Here is a 23748-nt window from a genome sequence, read left to right as displayed (position 1 = left end):
CTTTTTTGACAGAAATTATTGTGTAGGAATGTTAACTGAAACAACGTTCCAAATAAAACATCCACTTATTTAATAGAATGCAAGAGAACTCGAAACAATCATTTTAAAATGTCAGATTGAACATAATACCTCTGGCTCATATATGGAATGTGATTACAGTTTACTCTTCTGCTGGCTGAGATGGCAAAGCTATCAAATGTAATGCTCCAGAAAAGGCAATTTTGAATAGCCTTGTTTAATATAGTAACGGTGTTATTACACAAGACAAGAATCAAAAAGCAGTACAAACATTGCGCAAGCCAATTAGTATGTAGTTGTTATAAATGTGCTATGTTCCGTATTGTGTAAGCTACGCCAAAAGGACCATATATTTTATTTATTGCCCTCAATGTAAATGTTTTAAATAAAAAGTCTGGTTAATCAAATTAATGCCGCATTAGCTTGCAACTCATTAACTTTTGTGTTAATGTTATTGCAGTATTAATCTGTAAAACTATATAATACTAATTTAAACAATATTAACAACTATGGCTTAAAGTTTTGAACAGTGTATTGCCATGTGTTGACAAAAAGTTGACTTATTGACTCTTAAAAGAAATCGTATAAATAATAAATTAAAAGCCATTCGTGTGTAATAAAGGATTCGACCACGATCTCTGGCTCAGTGTCCTTTATTTGGTCCGTACTGTATTACCCACACGGCTGTCTCCTCTTTGCTTAGTCCCCACCGTGCTGGCTCCGATGTCTCTCTCTTCTCCACCAGCAGCCCCTCTGTTGGCCTCTGTCGCTCCTGTAGCCCCCACAGCAGCTCCGCTGCTGTTACTCACTCTCAGCCCCCTTGGCTGTAATCGCTGCTGCTCTTCTCGCTCTTGCTTACTCCGCAGCTCTGACAGCCTCGTGCTGTCTCGCCTCCTCGTCGCTCCTGCGACTCTTGGCAGCCACACCGCTGCCTCTCACACACAGCCTTACTGCCTATTTCTATCTGCAGCTTTACACCTCCCAGTAGCTCCCTACTGTTCCCGGGGTTGGCTCCCGCTCCGACGGTGCCCCCTCGGCTCGTACGCCCGCGTGGCCCCACACCTTTCCATTCACACCCCGACTGACTTCTCTTTCCGGTTTACCCGCTTAAGGACCTCAACCTTTCACCCACGTCACCTGGCTCCGCCTCCTCGTGACGTCACATCCGGAAGGTCGCTTTCGCCCGCATTACACCACCCTCCCCCATAGAAAAAACCCAGCCGACCTCGGCTGAACAATACCAAAGCGTAATGCGGTGAACCGACCTTCCCCCTCAAAGGACACTAAGCATGCAATATAACAACAAGAACAACAACACAAGTAACATCGACGAACGTACGAAAGCATGCGATAAATACGACGGCAAGAACAAGAACAATAACAACATACAATCAACGAAACGTAAGTGATTTGGAACGAGTGCGGGTCGCCGGCCCGTCCCGAACGGTCGGCGGCCCACTTGTAGAACGGGGACGCGATGGAACACGAGGAATGACAGGGGGTAAATCCCCTGCTGCGATTGGAAGTCCACCGACGTCTCGTGTCCCTGACGAATCAGTCTTGGTCGTGTTCCGCGAATGCGCCTGCAGCGGGGTCGGAAGGGTTGCAGGGCTCGAAGGTCCCGCAGCCCTGGCAGGCGCCCTCCGAACAGGCCCACTCCTCCCCCGTGGTGTCACGGTCGGCCTGTCTGGAACAGGTACGACAGACGCTCTAGCAAGATCAATGGACGCCGGCGGGGAAGAGTCAGAGTCAGCAGCAACAGACCCCGGCAAGGCAACATTGGGAGATGACGCATCACGTAGGGGAGCAACATATGGTTTCAACCGCGACGTATGAACAAACCAACGGCGAGACCCAATCTGAACGCGCGCCGACTGTGGATTGGGAACCTCAATGAGGCGCACAGGACCATGCCAAGGTTTGTGCAATTTAGGAGAGGGCCCCGGCCGCACCTGCGGACAATGGAGCCAGGCCAGGTCACCAACCTTCCAGGGGCACTCCCCCTCAGACCGCCGAGCATACCGCTCGTTCCGGGCCTGGGCTTTGGCCGTAGCCACGCGGGCGTTTTCCCGCGCCTCCGTAACCCGGCGAACCGTGTCCTGAATGTATTCAGGGAGTGGTTTACGAGGTCCCTTCACCCCAGTACCCAATTGCACATCCACCGGAGGCACGTTTTCCCGACCATACATAAGGTAAAACGGCGAATACCCTGTAGCCGCATGGGGCGTCATCCTGTACGCCGAAAGCACTCCGGGGATGTGCAGATCCCAATCTGATTGCTGTTCACTCACAGTATGGCAAAGCATGGCAGACAATGTCCTGTTCAGCCGCTCAACCATACCATCCGTCTGCGGATGGTATGGGGATGTCCGTATTTTCTTAGTCCCAAGGCCCGCACACACTTCAGCCAATAATTTAGAAGAGAAATTTCGGCCCTGGTCCGTGAGGAGTCTCTCAGGCGCCCCCTTGTCCATAATGTACCCAAACAAAAATGCGTCGGTGATGGCCGCGGCCGACTGATTGGGCAACGGCCAGGCCATCGGCCAACGGGAGAGATACTCAACCCCTACCAGCAAATATTTATTTCCCCTCGCCGATGGTGGGAAGGGTCCCAATATGTCCAGTGCCACCAATTCATTGACTCTAGACACCTGAATCGACTGGAGAGGCGGCACGTAAGGATGTTTAGGCGGCTTACGCCGGGCGCATTCAGGGCACGCGCGCACGTGCCCTACGACATCTGTCGCCATGCCGTGCCAAAAATAATGACGTTGTAACGTCAACAAAGTCTTCTGCACCCCTAAATGCAATAGTGTGTCACAATGGAGAGTTCTAATCAACTCAAATCGCAAGGACGTTGGTACCACCACACGCCAGCTTTCCTGGAACCTTTCTCGCCACATAAGCAGACCATCTCGGAGAGCGGTTCGCGGCCCCACAGCCGAACTCGGACTCCCATTGTCCCTCATAGACCGCTTCCGCATGGACAATAACGACTCGTCCATCATCTGTTCCCGAATCCAGACAGACCGCGGCAGATTTAAAACCCCGTCAGTCGGTCCGGGTTCCATCGGAGTATCCGACTTCTCGACGGCCAACGTAAGCGGCTGAGGGGGGTTTAAAATCGGCGAACACCTATACGTCCCCGACGTACATTTACAAGGGGCGCGCCCTGGTAATCTGGAAAGTGCGTCAGCGTTCGCATGGCGCACTCCCTTCCGATGTTGAATTTGGAAGGAAAATTCCTGCAGCGTGTCCAACCAACGTGCCCACTGTCCCGATGGCTGGTCCATTTTAAGTGCATATTGCAAGGCCGCATGATCCGTACGCACAATAAAAGAACGACCGTAAAGGTACGGTCAAAATTGCCGTAGGAAAAAAACAACCGCCAAAAGTTCTCTACGAGTGACACAGTAGCGTGTTTCCGCAGGCGACAAGACTCGGCTACCATACGCCACGACGCGCTCTACGCCCCCTTTAGACTGTGATAATACCGCCCCAATACCTGTGTCACTCGCGTCCGTATCAAGAATGAAAGGGCGATCAAAATCGGGATAATCCAATGTCGGGGCCGTAGCCAATAGATCACGCAGACTCCGAAAGGCCGCCTCTTCCGGCTCTCCCCAAACAAATTTCCGTCCTTTACCCGTAAGGAGATGCAAGGGCCTCGCAATCGTCGCAAACCCCGGCACAAATCTTCGGTAATACGAGGCAAATCCCAAAAACCGCCGAACATCCCCCACGGAGGCCGGAGTCGGCCAATCCCGGACACACGCCGTCTTTTCCGGATCCGTGGACACCCCCTCTGCACTCACAATGTGCCCCAAATAACGGACGGACCGTTGCAGTAGGTGGCATTTCTTTGGTTTGAATTTCAAATTGGCAGAGCGCATCCTCGTGAACACTGTCTCCAGCCGCGTTAAATGTTCCTCAAATGTGCGGCTGAACACAATAATATCGTCCAAATATATAAGACACGTCTCCCACTGCAACCCCGTCAAAACGAGCTCCATCAATCTTTGAAATGTAGCAGGGGCCGCATTCAATCCCATCGGGAGGCAGTTGAATTGAAATAACCCCTGCGGCGTACGGAATGCGGTTTTCTCCCGTGAGGACTCGTCAAGGGGAAGCTGCCAAAATCCCGAAGAGAGGTCCAGTGTGGAAAAGAACTTAGCCCCCGACAATGCGTCAAGGGAGTCGTCCATACGCGGCAGGGGATACGCATCTGCCACCGATATCTTATTCAATTTCCGGAAATCAACACAAAATCGCAAGTTGCCATCCTTTTTCTTAACCAAGACCACAGGAGCGCCCCATGGGCTGTTAGATGGCGATATAATGTCCGCAGCCAACATGTCTTCCACCGCCCCCCGAACGTGTTCTCGCTCCGCTGGACTCATCCGATGCGAATTTAATCGAATAGGGGCAGCGTCGCCCGTCTCAATGTGATGGGAAAGCAACGATGTGCGTCCCAAATCCAAATCATCGGAGCTGAACACATCCGAATACGTCAGCAACAATTTACGCAGCGCATCACGTTGCCCCACGGACAGGGAAGAATTTTCGTCACATAAGGTAGCGATCCAACGATTATCCGAACCCCTTGGCTCGGAAACACCAGCGACCACTCCTCGGCGATGCGGACAATCGCGCGTCGCAAACGCCGTAGTGGCATGTGCCACAACCGTACCGGCCGGAACACGGATGTTTTCCACCCCCGCATTAAGCACCTGTAAAAACGGTAATTGATCCGGCCGGACGATGGTCTGTGCCCCAACTAACGCCAACCCTGTTGTTATCGTGGCGGATGGCGACAACAAGACCCCTACTGCTCCTAGCCGATTGGGCAGGGGCTTCCGATACCGCAAGGGTATAAGCATCTGTGAACCAGGTGGGATGTCCACAGATGCGACGGACAGCGCCTGCACCTGTACGGCCGAAGCAGGTCGCCCCCAGGGCGACGGCAGAAACGAGATTCGACGGCCCCCCGGCAATTCAATACAATTTTCATTGATTTTAATCAAAATGGGCATCTTAGCCAAAAAATCCGTGCCTAGTAAGCAAGGAACCGCCAAAGATCTCGATATTAACACAACGCCCGAAGCCGACACATCCCCAATAGATATCTTAGCATCCACCTGGCCCACGATACCCATACTACCCCCGTTCGCAGCGACGCACGACCCATAAACCGGACGCACAGCCCCCGGCGGAATGCCCAACAGATGGAAAATGACATCCGATATAATAGTCGCAGACGCTCCCGAGTCGACCAAAATGCGCACGTCCACACCTTGTATAGACCCCGGTACAGTGGACGAACCCGTAGCGGCCGCGACAACTCTCCGTGCCAATTTGCGCCACTGCGTAACTGAACGACAAGGCCCCGTCGATGGCCTTTCTTTAACAACAACAATAGGATCGCGCAACACAGGTGGTGGGTGAGGTGTAAAGCCTTGCCGGGTGTCTGGTGCGTGCCGACATGCCTGTTTCGGAGGTTCCTTGGTCGGCTTGTCCGGTGTTGTGGCCTCCTGCTGCGGCGGACCCGGAAAGTGGGCCCAGCAATCCCTGGCGTAATGGCCCCTACGGCCGCAGCGGAAGCAATCGGCATCGTTGCGCCGAAGCGCAGGTCTTGCATCCCGACGGCCCCGTTCCGATGGCGTAGCGCGCGGCCCCGGCCTTCCGCGTCCCGACCATGGAGAGGAGGCGGCCGTCAGCTCCCGAGGACCCCGCTCATCCGGCACATAGATCGCCTTTGTGGGGTCCCACCCCATCGCGCCTCCTTCCTTGACGGGCCCACCCGTCCATGCCGCCACTTGCTTCCAGCGACGGAGATTAAACTGCGCATCCAGACACTTTGCTGCCGCCCTGGACGTGAGCTTCTCATGCCCACACACAGGCATGGGGATCCCCAGATCCCGAGACAGCTCCAGCATTTTTCCCAATATGAGAGGCTCGAGCAGATCCTGTGGCGTCTCAGGATATGCTGCCATGGCCAGCTCCAACACCGCACCCCTGAACGCCACGGGCGATTCTTCGGGTGCTCGTTGTCGTTGAGCGAATCGCCGATGCGCGTCGTCAGGTGGCTCATAGGCGTCGGCCATTTCCTCAAAAACTCCACATAAAGTCTTCTTCTTATCGGCCGTTATGGAGCGGAAAAAGCGAACAGATTCGTCGTCCAGTAGAGTCGGCAACACTTCCAAAGCCTCCGCATCGGTCCATCTTGCTGAACGAACCGCCGCCAAAAATCGGCAGGCGAAAGCGCTCCAATCGCCCCCGATAGAGAATTCCTTAACTGTAGTAAGGTGGCGACTCCGACTCCTCTTTACGCCGTCTTCCAATGATGGTTGTTCTGGAGGCAAATTCAAAATGGCGTCGGCCCGCGGCGTGGCCAAGATGGCGGTTTGGCGCCGCGGAGCGCGCAAGATGGCGTCTTCTTGCCGCGTGGCTAATGGCGGCGGCAGGGCAGGCAACGTGGCGGCCCGTGGAGCACCTTCTCCTTCCGCCGTCGTCCTTGGCGTAACGAGGTGACATAGATGCGCCAGGACGTCCCTGAGTGTCTCCAGTTGTTCTGCCACCTGTTGCCATCTTTGATCAGCGTCCGATGTTGTTGACGGACCCGCCATCGCGCCGACATCTTCCACGCCCGTCCCCGTGCTCGCCTCAGCAGGGCTCTCCTCCACCACCCCAGCAGAATCCGTGGTCGGAGGGAATTCGTCGTCGTCGGACGAAGAAGCCGATGCTGGCGCCGGAGGAATTTTCTTCCTTACTTGCTTAGACATGCCGTTTCACTTCTGACACCAGTGTAATAAAGGATTCGACCACGATCTCTGGCTCAGTGTCCTTTATTTGGTCCGTACTGTATTACCCACACGGCTGTCTCCTCTTTGCTTAGTCCCCACCGTGCTGGCTCCGATGTCTCTCTCTTCTCCACCAGCAGCCCCTCTGTTGGCCTCTGTCGCTCCTGTAGCCCCCACAGCAGCTCCGCTGCTGTTACTCACTCTCAGCCCCCTTGGCTGTAATCGCTGCTGCTCTTCTCGCTCTTGCTTACTCCGCAGCTCTGACAGCCTCGTGCTGTCTCGCCTCCTCGTCGCTCCTGCGACTCTTGGCAGCCACACCGCTGCCTCTCACACACAGCCTTACTGCCTATTTCTATCTGCAGCTTTACACCTCCCAGTAGCTCCCTACTGTTCCCGGGGTTGGCTCCCGCTCCGACGGTGCCCCCTCGGCTCGTACGCCCGCGTGGCCCCACACCTTTCCATTCACACCCCGACTGACTTCTCTTTCCGGTTTACCCGCTTAAGGACCCCAACCTTTCACCCACGTCACCTGGCTCCGCCTCCTCGTGACGTCACATCCGGAAGGTCGCTTTCGCCCGCATTACACGTGTAAAACTTCAAATGACCTGCTATGTTATGTACTGCAGTAAAAAAGAGTTACGGGAAAGTACAAACACGACCACAGACAGTTGTTAAGGAAATCAAAAAGAGGAAGAAGAAAATCAATACCTGAGCTCTAATCTGAAGCAGACTCCATTATCACTCTAACCTTTAGTTCCAACAGTGATGGAGAAAAGGTTGCATCCACTGGACATTGCATTAGAGATGGTGTGGAGCAATTTAAATCTTGTTCGCCATTGTCTCTTGTGATTTATTTTCGACTCACATTGAATAACTTCATGACAATTGAGACATTGCTGAAATGAGAGTGCGGAAGGACAGTGTCTTTTCTTCTACGTGATGTTTACTGATCGCAAACTATCATAGGATGAGTTGGACCATGTGAGCAGTGCGTGATTTGAAACCACGGGGGGGAAGGGCGGGGGGTTCTAATATTAGGATATCTTTCATTAAATAACAATTGAAGTCGTGACATAAAAACCATGGTAACTTTTTCACTGGGACAACTGAGGTTTAAATAAACGGGACTCCAATTCACTTTCATACGTAGCCAATTTACATCACCAATGCAATATTTGTTCTCAAATCACTGGCATATTCACATTGGAGTGTACTGCAAGTGCACTGAATTACGTTCATATCAGTTTCACTTTTCAACTGCATAGGCAGGGGTTAATGCATATATAAATAAAAAAATTCAAATAATAAATGAATATTGCATATGCTCTGTATTATAATCGTATATACTCGTACTGTTTTTGTATTGTTCACTTGTATTCAAAACCATTGTCACAAAAATTGGTTGATTCTCCTCTGGACATAAAAACAATCCACTCCCTTCTATTAGTTGTATTCAACCACTGATGTTATTTATTCAAACTGTGTACACATGTGCATCGTTCGTTCTTTTTACCCTGTTAACATCAATACCGGTCAAGCTCATATACTCTGAATGCACATTCAAGGCAACATCTTAACACACCTTTACGACAACCCCTGGGAAAGGCGAAGTGAAAATATGATGCATAACTATGGCCTATGGTGTCTCCTCTGTGTGCAGCTAAGACCTGCGGATCGCACTTGGAAGGCCCCAGCGGTGTCATCACCTCGCCAAACTTTCCACTGAAGTATGACAACAATGCCCAGTGCATGTGGACCATTACCGCTGTTAACCCTGGCAAGGTGAGTCGCACTCCGAGCTTACAGAAAACGAGAAGAGACGTCTTGGGTTTTTTTTACTGCACTTTGAGATATTTGACTTTCATGAATATTTGAACAACAACTCAATACGTTCGTCAATTATTCTATCCTAAATATATTAATATAGAAATAACGTGACATTTTCGGCAATGGCTCAGCATCTATCTTGCGATGAAGATGAGCCATTGCCCGAAAGATCCATAATAATTTTTTCCCACAATGTTACGTCAGTGTTATTGATGAATGTGCTGAGTTTTTGTTATTTATGCTCGTGCACGACTGCCCGTGCAATGTCACAAAAAGACATGTTTAATTTAGATTCACACATTTTGGTTGGCATGCTATTAATATGACAGATAATGGAAATATTTACCGAATAAATGTATGCATTTTACACCTCACTTTCATAACAAAGATGATCTCTGTTTTTTTAATTAAGTGTCTGTATTGACACTGTTTAGATAAAATATTTCCAACTATTGGCTCTATGAAGCCTCCAGGCAAAACATAAAATCAAAGGTTTCATATAGAAATCTAAATTGGGATCAGCAGGTAATGTTTATTGGGCCTGAACTTTTTACGAGGGTTATTTTTATTTTAACTCCTCCACAGAAACTCGGGCGTACTAATGTTCGACATCATACGCAATAACTGGTAGTGGTCAAATAAATCATAATGAAAGAGATGATTTGAAAAAAGGGGAGGAAAATATTGCCTATTCCTGTGCACTCCATTTGAAATATCACATACAATGCAAACATTCCACTTATTGTAATGTAATGATTTTAATGGTATCAGGCTGTATGGCTGAATAATTGCATTTATCTTTACAAAGAATACTGTGGTCTAAGAAGCAAATATTAATCAAATTATTATTATGTAACACATTATAAAGGAATGATAAACATCGTATAATGCTGCTGCTTCAGTGCAAACTTAATCCATACTCAAACAATATAATATCAGCTGCAAAAACAAGTATCAGAGTCGTCCTTGGATTTTTTTTCCACTTGAAGCGAAGAAAAGTAATATCTGTAATACACCAGTGTAGTGAGCTACCTTTCAGAGTGTCTTGAATAATGTTACAGGATCACTTCCCAAGGTGTCAGCATTGCTGCATTGAGTTCACATTGCACATATCAACTGTGCAACATCTGTTTAATTAATCCCATCAATTCTCAAAAGCCTTGAGGTCTGGCTTTGTCGTGCAAATAAAAAAGAGGGACTCATTTGTTTGTCTTATTTTTCCTCTTCCGACTTTCTGTTTCAATGTCATATGCTATTGTTGTTCTCAAGTGTGCACTTGTGTTCATCACCAGAGCACATACTTTACTGGGAATGCAAGTAAAACATACAAAGTTTTTTATTGTATATATATTTTTTAAAGATAGCAACACTGAATGTTAATGATCCACGGTTGTGGATCGTTGGTAAGATTTCGGTGAAGATTTAATTTTAATTCTAAAACTTTCAGACACTACAACTTTGTAATGCATGACGCTAGAGTTCTATGAATTTCATAACTATATTTTGCTACAAATCATTACTACACTATACTTTTTGAAGAAAAATCGGTGTGCTGGGTGTTTTTTTTCTTACAAAAGAGAAAGCCGTAGTTTTTTTTGTGTTTTGATCTCATGACTTTTTGAAAAATTGCTAAATCTACCATTTAACTAAAATGTGGTAATGGCAAAGGTGCAGGTCTGTCTATTCTTCCTCAAGTCACTCCTCTTGTAAGGGCGTCAACGAGAGGGAGATAACCCCAAGAAAGAGTATTTGACCAATTCTTTTACACTGGCCAAACGTCTTGATGGAGATGGGAGGATCCACGCTTTATCCCAGCACACGTGACCTGGAAATTGACTAACTTTAATTCAATGAATGTGAACAGTTGGGAGATTATTATCTCTCCAAAAAATGGGGACCAGTATAACATCCTTTAACAGTGTTCGCTGCAATCCTTTAATAACTTAGCGCTAGATGTGCCTACATGCATCTTGTAAGTTGGGTGATGCTATTGTTATTGCTTTAAAATATGTATTGTTTGTACAGTAATATATTTATTTCCATCTACTAGATGATAGAATCGTCCTGTTTTACCAATTCGACTTTAACAATGTTCTTTATTTAATCATGTGCAGGCCCATTAAGATTGATTATTTCTTAATGTTCTTATTTAACAACGTCAGAGTTCATTGATATTCATTATTTCTTAATCCACCCCATGATTTCTTAAGTTACTTTATTTATCTGCATGAGAGCCCATTTAGACTTATTATTTATACATACCATTTATTTAGTCATGTGCGTTCATTGAGATTAATTATTTCTAAATGTACTTTATTTCACCATCTGAGAAAACATTGATATTATCTAGGAATATACTTTTATTTATCACGTTAGAGACGAAAAAAAAATCGTAAATCTTTTGTTTAACCATAACACCGATTCACTAAATTGTACTCCTTAATGTGATTTTAATAGCCAGAGCTCTGTTATGATTCATGCTTGATGGCCTTTGACCACGGGGGAGAGTCCACTAGTTGAAAAGGTAAACAAGGTAAAAGTGCAGGCCTTCATTTTCTTACTCGTGCCACTGCTGGCAGAAGGGCCTCCATTAACGGGCAGCTCTAGAAAACCCCCCGAGTGAGTCTTTGGCCTACTCTTCTGGAAGAGGTGGGAGTACCCTCACTTTACCCCACCATACACGAATCGAATCAGGTTAAAATGTATCGTCATTTATTATCTCCTATATTCTGTCATTAATTCAACGAGTGTCACCACGATAATATTAGTTCATTTCTTGCTTAATATCCTCCAATTAATTCAGTGAATGATAATTGAAATTTTTGTCTCGAGATATATTACATATAGTTGCTTCATTCATTAACATTATTCATCATCATTCTTAGAAGCCTATACACCAAGTAGGTTGCTAACCTGTGTGTGCAGTTGGTTATGTCCAAGTGTGAGTTTTCTCCGATCAACATGTAACCTGTTAGCTTTTGTATCTCGTATTTGGGGCTCAACCCTTGAATATTTTGGACGTCAATAATCATTGCCCATGACAAAGCTAAAGCATTTGATTTTGTCTGGCATCCCAGACTAAGCACCAGGCAGAGATGACCTTTCATATGAACTGCTGAGAGAGAAAGGCATTTGTGTGCAGGCTGCCCTGTATGACATCATTGTCTGATCCAAAGGATGAATTCCACATGATTGGAAAGATGCCCTGGTCGTCCCCCTCTTTCCGAAGTTGTTACACTGATTTAACTATCGGCGAATCTCCCTCCTCAGTGTGCCGGGGAAAGATCTGGCAAGGATTATTTAACATCGCCATGCCAGGCATGCTGAGGAGAGGCTTGCCGAGCCTCAATGTGGTTTCAGATCAGGGTGGACCTTCACAGATGCCATCTTCTCTGTCCGTCTGCTACAGTAGAGGTGTATGGAATTTCAACACCACGTAAATCGTTGCATTATTGACATGATTACAGCCTAAGATACGATCAATAGGCCAGGACTCTAGTTATTCTTCGTGTGTTCGTGGTTCCTGACCCTCTGCTCACAATCATTAAGGACCTTGACGTAGGTGGACAGGCCTGGGTAAAGCTGCGGGGCCAGGATTCAGATATATTTTCTGTTTCTTTGGGGTGCCACAGGGATGTCCTCTGGCCCATACACTATTTCACATCTGCTTTGACCACGTAGTTTGAGAAGCTTTGCATGGCTGTACCGAAGGAATTTATATCTGGTACACATAAAATGGGAGGGTGTAAAGATGCCTAGGTGTGGTTAAGGGATGGCTACCTATTGGTCAACCATATTATGTATGCGGATGATCTGGTAATTACTGCTCACTGAGAAGGAGTTGGAGATGTTACTGCTACAGCTGGAGAACGCTACCAAGAGATGATTATTTACCATCAGCCCCACGAAAATAAAGACCTGCCTGGGTATGTTGTATCATCGAATTCTCCATCCCATCCACTTCCCATGAGAGATGAGGCAGTTGTGGAGAGAGTTAAGACGTTTCTGTACCTGGGCAGTGTGCTTATGACCAACTCCAGTTTGGCAGTGAAGGTCTCACTCCGATTCAGTCGAGCATCATTATCTTTTAATCGGTTGCTGTAATGCTCCGTGGAAACTAACTGGTATATTGCTTGCGAAATGCAGAGCATTCAGGCTGGCCTGCCTATGATCCATTCTGGGTTAGACCAAACTGAATTGTGTGAGCTCACAAATTCTTAAAAGATCTGGACATATACCCATGAGTGAGTTTCTTCAGCAGGTGAGATTGTATGCCCAAGCAGCTTCTTTTTGACTGGATAGAGGGGGACAAATAGGTGCAGCATGATTTAGGTAAAAGATGTACTGCTGTGGTCCAGATGGATGTGCAGCTGATTGGACTTGCCGATGACTGGAAACAGCGGTGTTAAGATTGGCCTCAGTGGAGAAGGCTCATGAAGGATACTACTGGGAATTTGGTGGGAATAGAGGGCAAGAAGAGTGGTACTCATGACAACAAGCGGACCGGGTAGCTAAAATGCAGCAAATTGACACAGTAGGGAGTTCAGGTGGCACATCTGCCGGTCATCCCATTCAATCAACCCATGGCACCTGAATTTGTCCCATGACCTGCCAGCGAGTCTTAGCCTAGCACACGTGCCATGGTGACATTACTGCCACTTAGTGGAGAATGGCAGTTGTTGTTACACTACTATTTTGCATCTACTCTCATATGTAAGCTCGGACTTCTTGCTTGCTAAGATATAGCACCGGGCCCAGGACTTTGAAGCCACACTTGAATATGTTGGCATGTTCCTGTGTACAATTATTACGAGTGTTCGCCTCTACCTACAATTATTTTGCAACTTTTTAATCCTGGGTTCGTATTCTGTTTTTGATGTTGTCAGCTTGTTCAATTAGGCCTTGGGAGAGAAATGCATAGCTGTCAAATGAATCCCTTGTGAATATGTATGGAATTGAAGTTTGTTTGCGCATCTTTTAACCAACAATCTGCCTCGTCTAGTAATTTTAACATGATTCTCTCTGACAAAGCACAATGGAGTCTTGATCATAAGGATTGTATAAAATATCTGTGAGTTCATTTTTTCAGCACTGTGCAACATTAGTATTTACCATATACACTTACATTGTATGTAAGTTATTTTAAGATGTACAATAATAACAAACTCTGTTAAAGGAAAAATTAGTGTTTTTCTTGTTTGTTATATGTGTCGTGAGTCATTTAAAATACACTAGTTAGGAGGCAACAACGTTTATTCTACACTTATGCAACACCGTTACACACGGGACTAATACACCTATCTCTCACTCTCGTTACACACAGGATTACAATACACCTATCTCTCTCGCATACGGGATAACTATAATGGGGTAAAAGGAGCCAATGTGCTGTCTGACCCACAATGTCGGAGACGAAGACGTAGCACTTGGGTTCCACTTCACCTGCAGACAGCCCTGACATTCGATCGGAGCTTCCATTTTTTCCCTCTTGGCGCGGCCTGGCTCCACCCCCGGCCGCGCCTACGTCTGGAATATTACCAAAGGGTCCAGGCCACCTTACAACTGTTCCCTCTCTGGCTCCACCCTTAACCACGCCCCCCTCGGGAACTCTCCAGACGTTTTTCAGCTACTTTTCCCGTGTCCCCTCGTTCACCTTTGGCCCACATTCCTCACGTGCTTAACCCGGTACCGGGGTGATTCGTCCCCACAGGCCCCCTACTGCAGCCGCCCCCACCACACTCCCCCAGTAACCGACTCTGTGGCAATTACCTGAGGCGCTGGCGGAGGCTTCTATCCCCTACTCTGTCGGTAGTCTCATCTAGCTCTCTTCTGCTAGCACTCAGTACCATGCCCCTAGTGACCCAGTGTATGGTACTGCACGGTGTGTTAGCCTCAGCGCCCATTTCTACGGCACTTGGCGCTACGCGCTGTAGTGATCCATTTTACATCACTACATATGGATGCCTGGTAGTGGGTCACTGTTGCTCCATAACTTGCAGACCCTGTGCAGGTAAATGCTATCAAATGCATTCATTGTGTCTTTTTAGCAGCAAAAAAAAAATCACTGGGAGTTATTTATAAATATAAAGTATTCAACTAAAGTTATGAATGCAAACCATATTCAATGACACGCCAAAATTGCTGTGGGCGATTCATTAAAGGCTTGTTTGCAAATATATCCTAGGGCAATAATAGCTGGTGGTCGCCAACATATGGTGGGTTTGGACAGTGCTTTTCGTTTGTGCTCGAGTCTCTCTCCATCAGTTGCTCTGCCAAGTCTCTACAATCAGCTTGTTTAGTGAGAACTGCTGCAGCCATCTACCTCTTGAGTATCACTTGTTTTACAGCTTGTTATAGCCCCTGAGTTAAAAGTAGAACTTGCAAGGAATATGTTTAGCTGTTCATTCCATTTCCTTTCACATATATCGTCTTTTTAAACATTTGCCTTTGCCACATGCACTCATGTGTACTCAATACAAAAAAAAGTAAAGCGACATATTCGCCAAAGGCACTTTATTCCAATCTGTACAAACTTAAGTTTAAATTTAATAATATGCCATTAAAACCCAAGGGACAGGGCGTTCATTATCCCAACACTCTAATGCGTCAAACACAAGAGCTATTATTTATCAGTTGTTTTTGTTTTGATGTGACGAATTAAACACTCTCTATCATTTGAATAAGTTTAATGAGACTAAAATGTAACTATTGTCGCAATATTTTTTTAGCGCAATGCCTCTTGTCGTAATTAATGTAATCCTAGCTCAGATAAATCTTGCATAGTGAACCTCATTTTCTGCTAATGATTAAGCCACTTAGCCAGCTCATTTTTAACCTACAATAGTAACAATCAGCACAATTTAAATAAAAATAATGGACTTAATAAAATATATTTTTTATTGGATAAACCAATAATTTAATGCTGGAAAACAAAAAATAACTCAGATTAAATAAAAATGTGCATGCTTTTTTATGTTACAATTGATTATACATTACCAATTCCTTCTCAATAGTCACAACTAAATTATGAATATTACCTAGTTTTCTCTGTTCAAGATACATATTGTTTATTGACAGCTTTTGCAGTGGTAAAATATTTTACTCCAACATCTGAGATCATTTGTGAGACAATGCGAGAGAGTAGAGTGCATCTTATTCTCTACATCGACTTGTCTGTCTATGTTTAAACAAATGACCGTGGTATTTCTTTTTTTCTGTGGCAGACTTAATTATTCGTCCAGTAGTCTCTGCCATGCCATGAACATATACATTAGAACACCATTGCAGTTGCCATCGCTCATTGAACTTAACTAAAGTGTTACATTTGCATGTTGTATGAATTTTATACGTACTTTTACACGTAGACCAGACTTACTGTTCCCCAGAGAGGGATCTGGTGTCGGGATCTTCCGGAAATACGACTGACGGCATGGCAGTTGAAGGGGCAAGGTTTTGCCAGCTTATGACTGGATGCAGAGTTCCAAGACCTACTGTTGAAATCTAAACGTCGGTCTATGTGGCAAGTCTTCTGCGATGTACAGGCCTTGTTCTGATACGTAGAGGTGGCCTTTCAATCAGGTTTGTCAGTGGCCATGTTGGTGCTACACGATGAGGTAATGGGGAGCCTGATATGGTCTAAAAAACTGGTCTCCAGACTGCTGAGGGCAATGAAGTAGAAGCGTCCACCCCTGCATTCAGGGATAGCCCAGTGGAATCTGCACATGGTGTTGAATGTTGTTATATGTTCTTTAAGAAAAATATGATGATAAATAAAAACAATTATTCGAAAGTTGGGTAATTTCAGAAGCCCTTTTGCTACTCGCTGGTGTTGGTTGTCTCGTTTAGTGACTGGCTGGGAATTGAACTGTGGTCGTTGGGTTGAGTGCACTAGCCATTGCTGCACGCTCTACATACATATTCAGCATTCAGTATGTCTCCAAGTAATAAATGTTTCACTGAAATGAAATACTGACTTCCAAGTGAAATCGCCTGTGTAATTAGTTTCAACCGCGATTTGCACTCACATGCATGCACTGATTGTCAAGCAGCATGTTTTGCCAAGCAATTTTTGCACTTTGCAATTATACAAGCATTCGTCTGCAGATTTTCTTGGCTCTACCAGATCGGACATTAATGCAACATTTGTTAGTACATTAATATTTCCACCAATATGTGTGAATGAAAACCTTGAAACTACTAACACATTCAATCTTGACTTAAAGCTTTCGTGACTGCAGGAATTCATATTATTTGGGTCTTTCGGTAAAGTCACGTAAATAGGTTAAAAAAAATTACAAAAAGCTACGACGTTTCGATCACACCACAAGCGTTCGTCATCAGGATGAGGGGGTTAGCTTTTAAAGGTAAACCGTTTATAAAGGTTTGAAATGGGCGTAGCCCAAATGTCAGCAGCCAATGTTAATGTAAGTGGTGGGCAGCGAGCGCGACGGTGCTGGCTTTTCCCACCAATCAAAGGGCTGCCCAGTAAAAATTATCATGATAATGTAAGATCGTTGAGAGGCCTCCACAGCGGGTGCCACATGCTAATGTTATAGATTAGCATGTGAATGGAATATCGCAAAGCAAAAACTTGGAGATTGGTGAGCAAGGTGGCTGTGTTAGGGTGATAAATTTTACCTGTTAATGTATAATCAAAGAGCCGAAAAAACAACTAACATCGGAAGGTGGTAGGATGGGAACATCTGAGATAGTTATGACTTAAACTGGTTGATAACATCCTTCCAATGATTGCTCAGTTTATACCCATCTTCTCGATTGAAATTGTGTCTATATATATAGATGACTTCATGAACGAATCTTTGTTGATAGCTAGTGGGTTTGCAAAGTACCTTCGTCTTAGAGAAATCAACTTCATGTGAGCCCACCGCATTAAAACAATAATCAGCCACGGCCGAAGTATTGGTCCTACCGTGTTTCAGATCTGCCTTATGTTCACAAACACGGTCCGAGAAACGTCACTTAGTTTCTCCAATGTAAATACTGCCACAGACACAGCTTAATTTGTAGATGCCGGGGTATTGTATGTCAGGGATCACATCCTTCACAGATGGGATCAGATACGAATTTTATGGACTGTGTTAAATCGAACCTGGATCTTGTGTTTGCTCATGATTTTGGAAATATTTTTGGTGACCCCTGCTATGTATGGCAAGGTGATGGTTTTGTTTTGGTCCTCAGATGGTTCTTTCCCAACGGTTGGGGTGATAGCTTTACAGATTGTGTAGTCTGAATATCCATTCATCTTGAGAGCTTGGTGTATGTATTCCAGTCCACTGGCTCGGTGATGATGGTCGGAAATACATCGAGCTCTATGGTGTAGAGTTTTGATGAGGGAATTCTTCTGGGAAGGATGGTGGTGGGAGTCAGGTTTTAGATATACATCCGTATGGGTGGCTTTCCTGTATACATAGTGTCCCATTGAGCCATCTGGTCTCCTTTCGATTAAAACATCCAAGAATGATAGCTTGCCATCCTTTTCCACCTCCATGGTGAATTTGATGGCTGGGTGTCTGCTACAACAGACCCACCTCTCTCTCTGCCCCCCCCCCCTCTCTATTTAAGGCCACGACACAGATTAGTCTTGAAGAAAAAAAAAACCCATGCAAACTACGCCAACCTTTTCAGTATGTTTTTTTAGAGTAGTATGCACATGTGTATTTTTTTTTATTTACATTTGCTTTCAGCTCGTATGGTAAGCTAGATGTTTTTTCGTCCTTGCATATATTTGTACAAACGTATATATGTATTATCATGTAAAATATAATTATTTTTAACTATAAAAGTTATATCAGTTCTAAAAGTAGACACACAAGTTTCGGCTGTTCAGCATAACAATAGACTTAGCTGAATTACATTATTCTACCCTCCCACTGTTCACAATACTGGACTCTTTATGATTGCGCGTGGCTGTTCAGTATTAAATGTATGCTCAATTTACCTACAGTGAGGGAAAAAAGTATTTAATCCCCTGCTGATTTTGTAAGTTTGCCCACTGACAAAGAAATTATCAGTCTATAATTTTAATGGTAGGTTTATTCGAACAGTGAGATACAGAATAACAGCAAAATCCAGAAAAACGCATGTCAAAAATGTTATTAATTGATTTACATTTTAATGAGGGAAATAAGTATTTGACCCCCTCTCAATCAGAAAGATTTCTGGTTCCCAGGTGTCCTTTATACAGGTAACGAGCTGAGATTAGGAGCACACTTTTAAAGGGAGTGCTCCTAATCTCAGCTTGTTACCTGTATAAAAGACAGCTGTTCGCAGGAGCAATCAATCAATCAGATTCCAAACTCTCCACCATGGCCAAGACCAAAGAGCTCTCCAAGGATGTCAGGGACAAGATTGTAGACCTACACAAGGCTGGAATGCGCTACAAGACCATCGCCAAGCAGCTTGATGAGAAGGTGAAAACAGTTGGTGCGATTATTCGCAAATGGAAGAAACACAAAAGAACTGTCAATCTCCCTCGGCCTGAGGCTCCATGCAAGATCTCACCTCGTGGAGTTGCAATGATCATGAAAACGGTGAGGAATCAGCCCAGAACTACACGGGAGGATCTTGTCAATGATCTCAAGGCAGCTGGGACCATCGTCACCAAAACAACAGTTGGTAACACACTACGCCGTGAAGGACTGAAATCCTGCAGTGCCCGCAAAGTCTCCCTGCTCAATAAAGCACATATACATGTCCGTCTGAAGTTTGCCAATGAACATCTGAATCATTCAGAGGAAAACTGGGTGAAAGTGTTATGGTCAGATGAGACCAAAATGGAGCTCTTTGGCATCAACTCACCTCGCCGTGTTTGGAGGAGGAGGAATGCTGCCTATGACCCCAAGAACACCATCCCCACCGTCAAACATGGAGGTGGAAACATTATGCTTTGGATGTGTTTTTCTGCTAAGGGGACAGGACAACTTCACCGCATCAAAGGGACGATGGACGGGTCCATGTACCGTCAAATCTTGGGTGAGAACCTCCTTCACTCAGCCAGGGCATTGAAAATGGGTCGTGGATGAGTATTCCAGCATGACAATAACCCAAAACACACGGCCAAGGCAACAAAGGAGTGGCTCAAGAAGAAGCACATTAAGGTCTTGGAGTGGCCTAGCCAGTCTCCAGACCTTAATCCCATAGAAAATCTGTGGAGGGAGCTGAAGGTTCGAGTTGCCAAATGTCAGCCTCGAAACCTTAATGACTTGGAGAAGATCTGCAAAGAGGAGTGGGACAAAATCCCTCCTGAGATGTGTGCAAACCTGGTGGCCAACTACAAGAAACCTCTGACCTCTGTGATTGCCAACAAGGGTTTTGCCACCAAATACTAAGTCATGTTTTGTGAAATGCCAATCAATTTATAACATTTTTGACATGCGTTTTTCTTGATTTTTTTGTTGTTATTCTGTTTCTCACTGTTCAAATAAACCTACCATTAAAATTATAGACTGATCATTTCTTTGTCAGTGGGCAAACGTACAAAATCAGCAGGGGGTCAAATACTTTTTTCCTTCACTGTATATGTGTACATCTTCAACGGTTTAATGGTTTGTTTAATGCAAAATATCTGTAAATAGCAAACGATGTTTATAGTATGCAAATCCAAAGCTTATAAAGGCACAACACTGTAAAGTGCAATCTCTCGCTATTAATCAGAATTTGTAAATATCCTGGAGAAATCCGATGAGCCAAGAAGCTGTTTATCACAGATGGTCCAGTTGGTTGGGTCAGAAAGTCACAACGTTACTGCTCTCTCAGCAGTGAAGAATGGTCATTACCGAATATGTTAGCCTATTTTGTTGTAAAATGATGTCATCAGTTGCAATCATGATTTTCAAGCATATGCGTACTAGTATATATTTGTGAACATGATGGTTGCGATATCTACTACTGTGCATGCTGCTTATATATATTTTTTTTACGTCAAGCTCAAGTCGCTGTTCCCATGTGTTCACGAATGATCCTAATCCAGTGGGAATCATTTTCAAATGTGTGATTTAATGTCTTGATTTCCACTAACAAATTGGTTTCTCTGGCCCATAGTGGGGAAGGAGTAGAAAACACAACAATCCAGTATTTTATACGTATTAAATATGTATTAAGAACAAACAAAAACACAGCTGGATATAACTTTCCAAATTAACCTATTGGTAATATTGTATTCCTATGTTGTGCATGCTAGTTACACTTCGATACAAGAATTGCAGAGGGCACACATTTCCCTGCAAAATGTAATTCTGTATTCTTCCTTTAAAAAAACCGCATGTAATTTATATGCAAATTTCCATATTTAAAATGAATTCTTTATACAAAATGATCTGGACATGCTCAATAATATGCCTATAACAATAAATCTTTTAAATAGCAGCATTGTGCCACATTATGCTGAGGTAGTGCATTCGTAGAAGGGAATGTATGACCATCATGAGGTACAAGCAGGTTTTTATTTTTTCACAGATTGATGTGCAATGAGTTGAATGCAAATAGTAAAATGGACATTCTGGTACTAAGAAATGCAATCCATCTGCCTGCATTGGCATTTAAAGGCCACATTTTAATTTTAAATGATATCCCATCTTATTTACATATTTCACCAATATTCGGAAATATTCAGGAAGGATTAATGAGTTTGTCTGCCTTTCCACACAAACCTTCAGCGGAATGGTCACCCTTGTTAAAATTGTTTATTTTTTATGTGCATAGTTCTTTTTTTGTAAAACAACAGTGCTGATATTAATGTTGTTCATGTGTCATTGTTTATAGTTATAGTTTCATAGCACATAAAGTTGTGTTCGTGATGAGGCTTTTGACAAACATAAACATAACTGGGTTTGTTTTTGTTCCCATAATAAATGTGCTCACATTGCTCTGGCTTTTAAGAATATTTTGACGCTGCAAAATATCTTCAATAAATGTCATCCAGTGTCAGTGATGGCTTCGTATGATGATGATCAAGTTACATTTTCAAATTGGGAAATATATAAGTTTTATTTCGATTTAAAGCTTTCGTGACTGCAGGGATTCATCTTCTTGGTTCTTTCGGTAAAGTCACGTAGAAGGGAAGTAATAAAATAATAAAAATAAAACATAATAAAATAATTCTCACGACGTTTCGGCCACAACGCAAGCAGCCGTCTTCAGGTGAAACCAGGTCTGTCGAGGCGACAGCGTCTGAATTAAACAGCACACGTGCTTGGAGTATATATATAAGCTGGGTTGGAAGGGGGGGGGGGGGAAGGGCGTCTTGACAAAATAATTTGCATATCAAGAGGAATTTAGCATATTTATGGGAAATTCAGGTATGTGATTAGTACTACTTATGTCCGTGCATTATGCAGGATTAGCAGCATCCAAGGGAGGGGATATGGGAAATGCAGGTATGTGAATTAGTGCTACTTTGCCCGTGCATTATGCAGAATTAGCAGCATCACAGGGAGGGGATAGGGGTAGCATTAATAAAGGGAAGAAGTGTTAATAGTATGTAGCTGCAGTAACTAAAACCACCACGTAAACAACTAAAGTATAAACTACATAGTATCATCATTATACTAAATATACTCTACAATAAGCTGAGTTACTAATAGTAAGTAATACATTACAATTCTACGTCGTAAAAAATATAATATGCTTCCATCTAAACTTTATTCTCTTACATCACACGAGTCTACACCGTACTATATACTGCCATAGACAAACCCAACATTAAATTATATACTGTATTGCTATAAACCACCCTATACCCTATCCATTGTAATATTACACTATGTATTATTCTACCCACCCCAATGTATATCACACTGCTGTATATTCACTATACAATTACGATATTATATATTACTTTGTACATTGTCTTAAGCATATACATTTTTATACTATTTGTTATTATACATTGTACCGTTGACCATCGTGTGAAAGATACTAAGAAGAAGAAACAAGATATGTCAATGCGGCGGAGCAAATAGTCCATTCCCTGCGGAGAATACAATGCCAGTGAGTGGAACGCGGTCTGAAAGTCACCGTAAACGTGAACACAATCAGTTAAGATCCGAAATGGTTTATTACGTCCTTCCAATGATTGCTAAGCCAGAATCCATCTTCTCGGTTGAAATTGTCTCTGTGTTTGTATATATGGATCGCCTCATGAACGAATCTCTCATGGTAGCCAGATGGCTTGCAGTCGACCTCTGTCTTGGAGAAGTCAATATCATGTGCGCCCACTGAATTGTAACAGTGATCTGCCACGGCTGAGGTGTTTGTCCTACCGTGTTTCAAGTCTGCTTTATGTTCACGGATGCGGTCCGAGACATGTCGTTTGGTTTCTCCAATGTAACTGCTACCACAGAGGCAACTTAGTTTGTAGACGCCAGGGTACTGTATGTCTGGAACCACATCTTTTACAGACGGGACCAGATCACGGATTTACGTACTGTGTTGAATCGGACCTGGATCTTGTGTTTTATCAGGATTTTGGAGATATTTTTTGTGACCCCAGCAATGTAGGGTAAGGTGATGGTCTTGAAAGGCTCCTCAACGGGATCCTTCTTGATGGTTGGAGTGATGGCTTTGCGGATTGTGTAGTCGGAGTAACCATTAGCCTTAACAGCTTGGCGTACGTGTTTGAGTTCACTGGTAATGTGTTCCTGGTCGGATATGCATTGGGCTCTATGGTATAGAGTCTTGATGAGGGAATTCTTCTGGGATGGATGGTGGTGGGAATCCGGTTTTACGTAAGCATCCATATGGGTGGCTTTCCTGTAGACAGAGTGGCTCATTGAACCATCAGGTCTCCTTTTAATTAGGACATCCAAAAAGGGTAGCTTGCCATCTTTTTCGACTTCCATGGTGAATCTGATGGCTGGGTGTATGGAATTGATGTGGTCGAGAAATTGGTCTAGAGCAGGCCGGCCATGTGGCCAGATGACAAAAGTGTCATCTACGTACCTCTTCATAAGGTCGGGCGTAGAGTGGCAGTCTGGATGGCGTCAGTTTCAAATTTCTCCATGAAAATGTTGGCTACAACCGGAGATAGGGGGGAGCCCATTTGGGTGCCCTCAGTTTGCTTGTAGAAAGTTCCATTCCAGGTGAA

The 23748-nt window shown here is 44.5% G+C and overlaps 1 protein-coding gene across 2 annotated transcripts in view; it reads left to right on the top strand.

The window, feature by feature from the left end:
- The window catches only part of CSMD3 (CUB and Sushi multiple domains 3), a 446157-nt gene that overhangs the window by 235698 nt on the left and 186711 nt on the right, over window positions 1-23748 (top strand). For both annotated transcript variants that reach the window (XM_078593568.1, XM_078593567.1), the window contains one exon: window positions 8479-8600. In XM_078593568.1, coding sequence (XP_078449694.1) covers window positions 8479-8600 — 122 coding nt within the window. The remainder of the gene's footprint in view (window positions 1-8478; window positions 8601-23748) is intronic.

This window comes from Lampetra planeri, chromosome 4 (assembly GCF_965212315.1).
Source record: "Lampetra planeri chromosome 4, kcLamPlan1.2.h2, whole genome shotgun sequence".
Lineage (NCBI taxonomy): Eukaryota > Metazoa > Chordata > Hyperoartia > Petromyzontiformes > Petromyzontidae > Lampetra > Lampetra planeri.
This window is presented reverse-complemented; position numbering and strand designations above follow the sequence as displayed.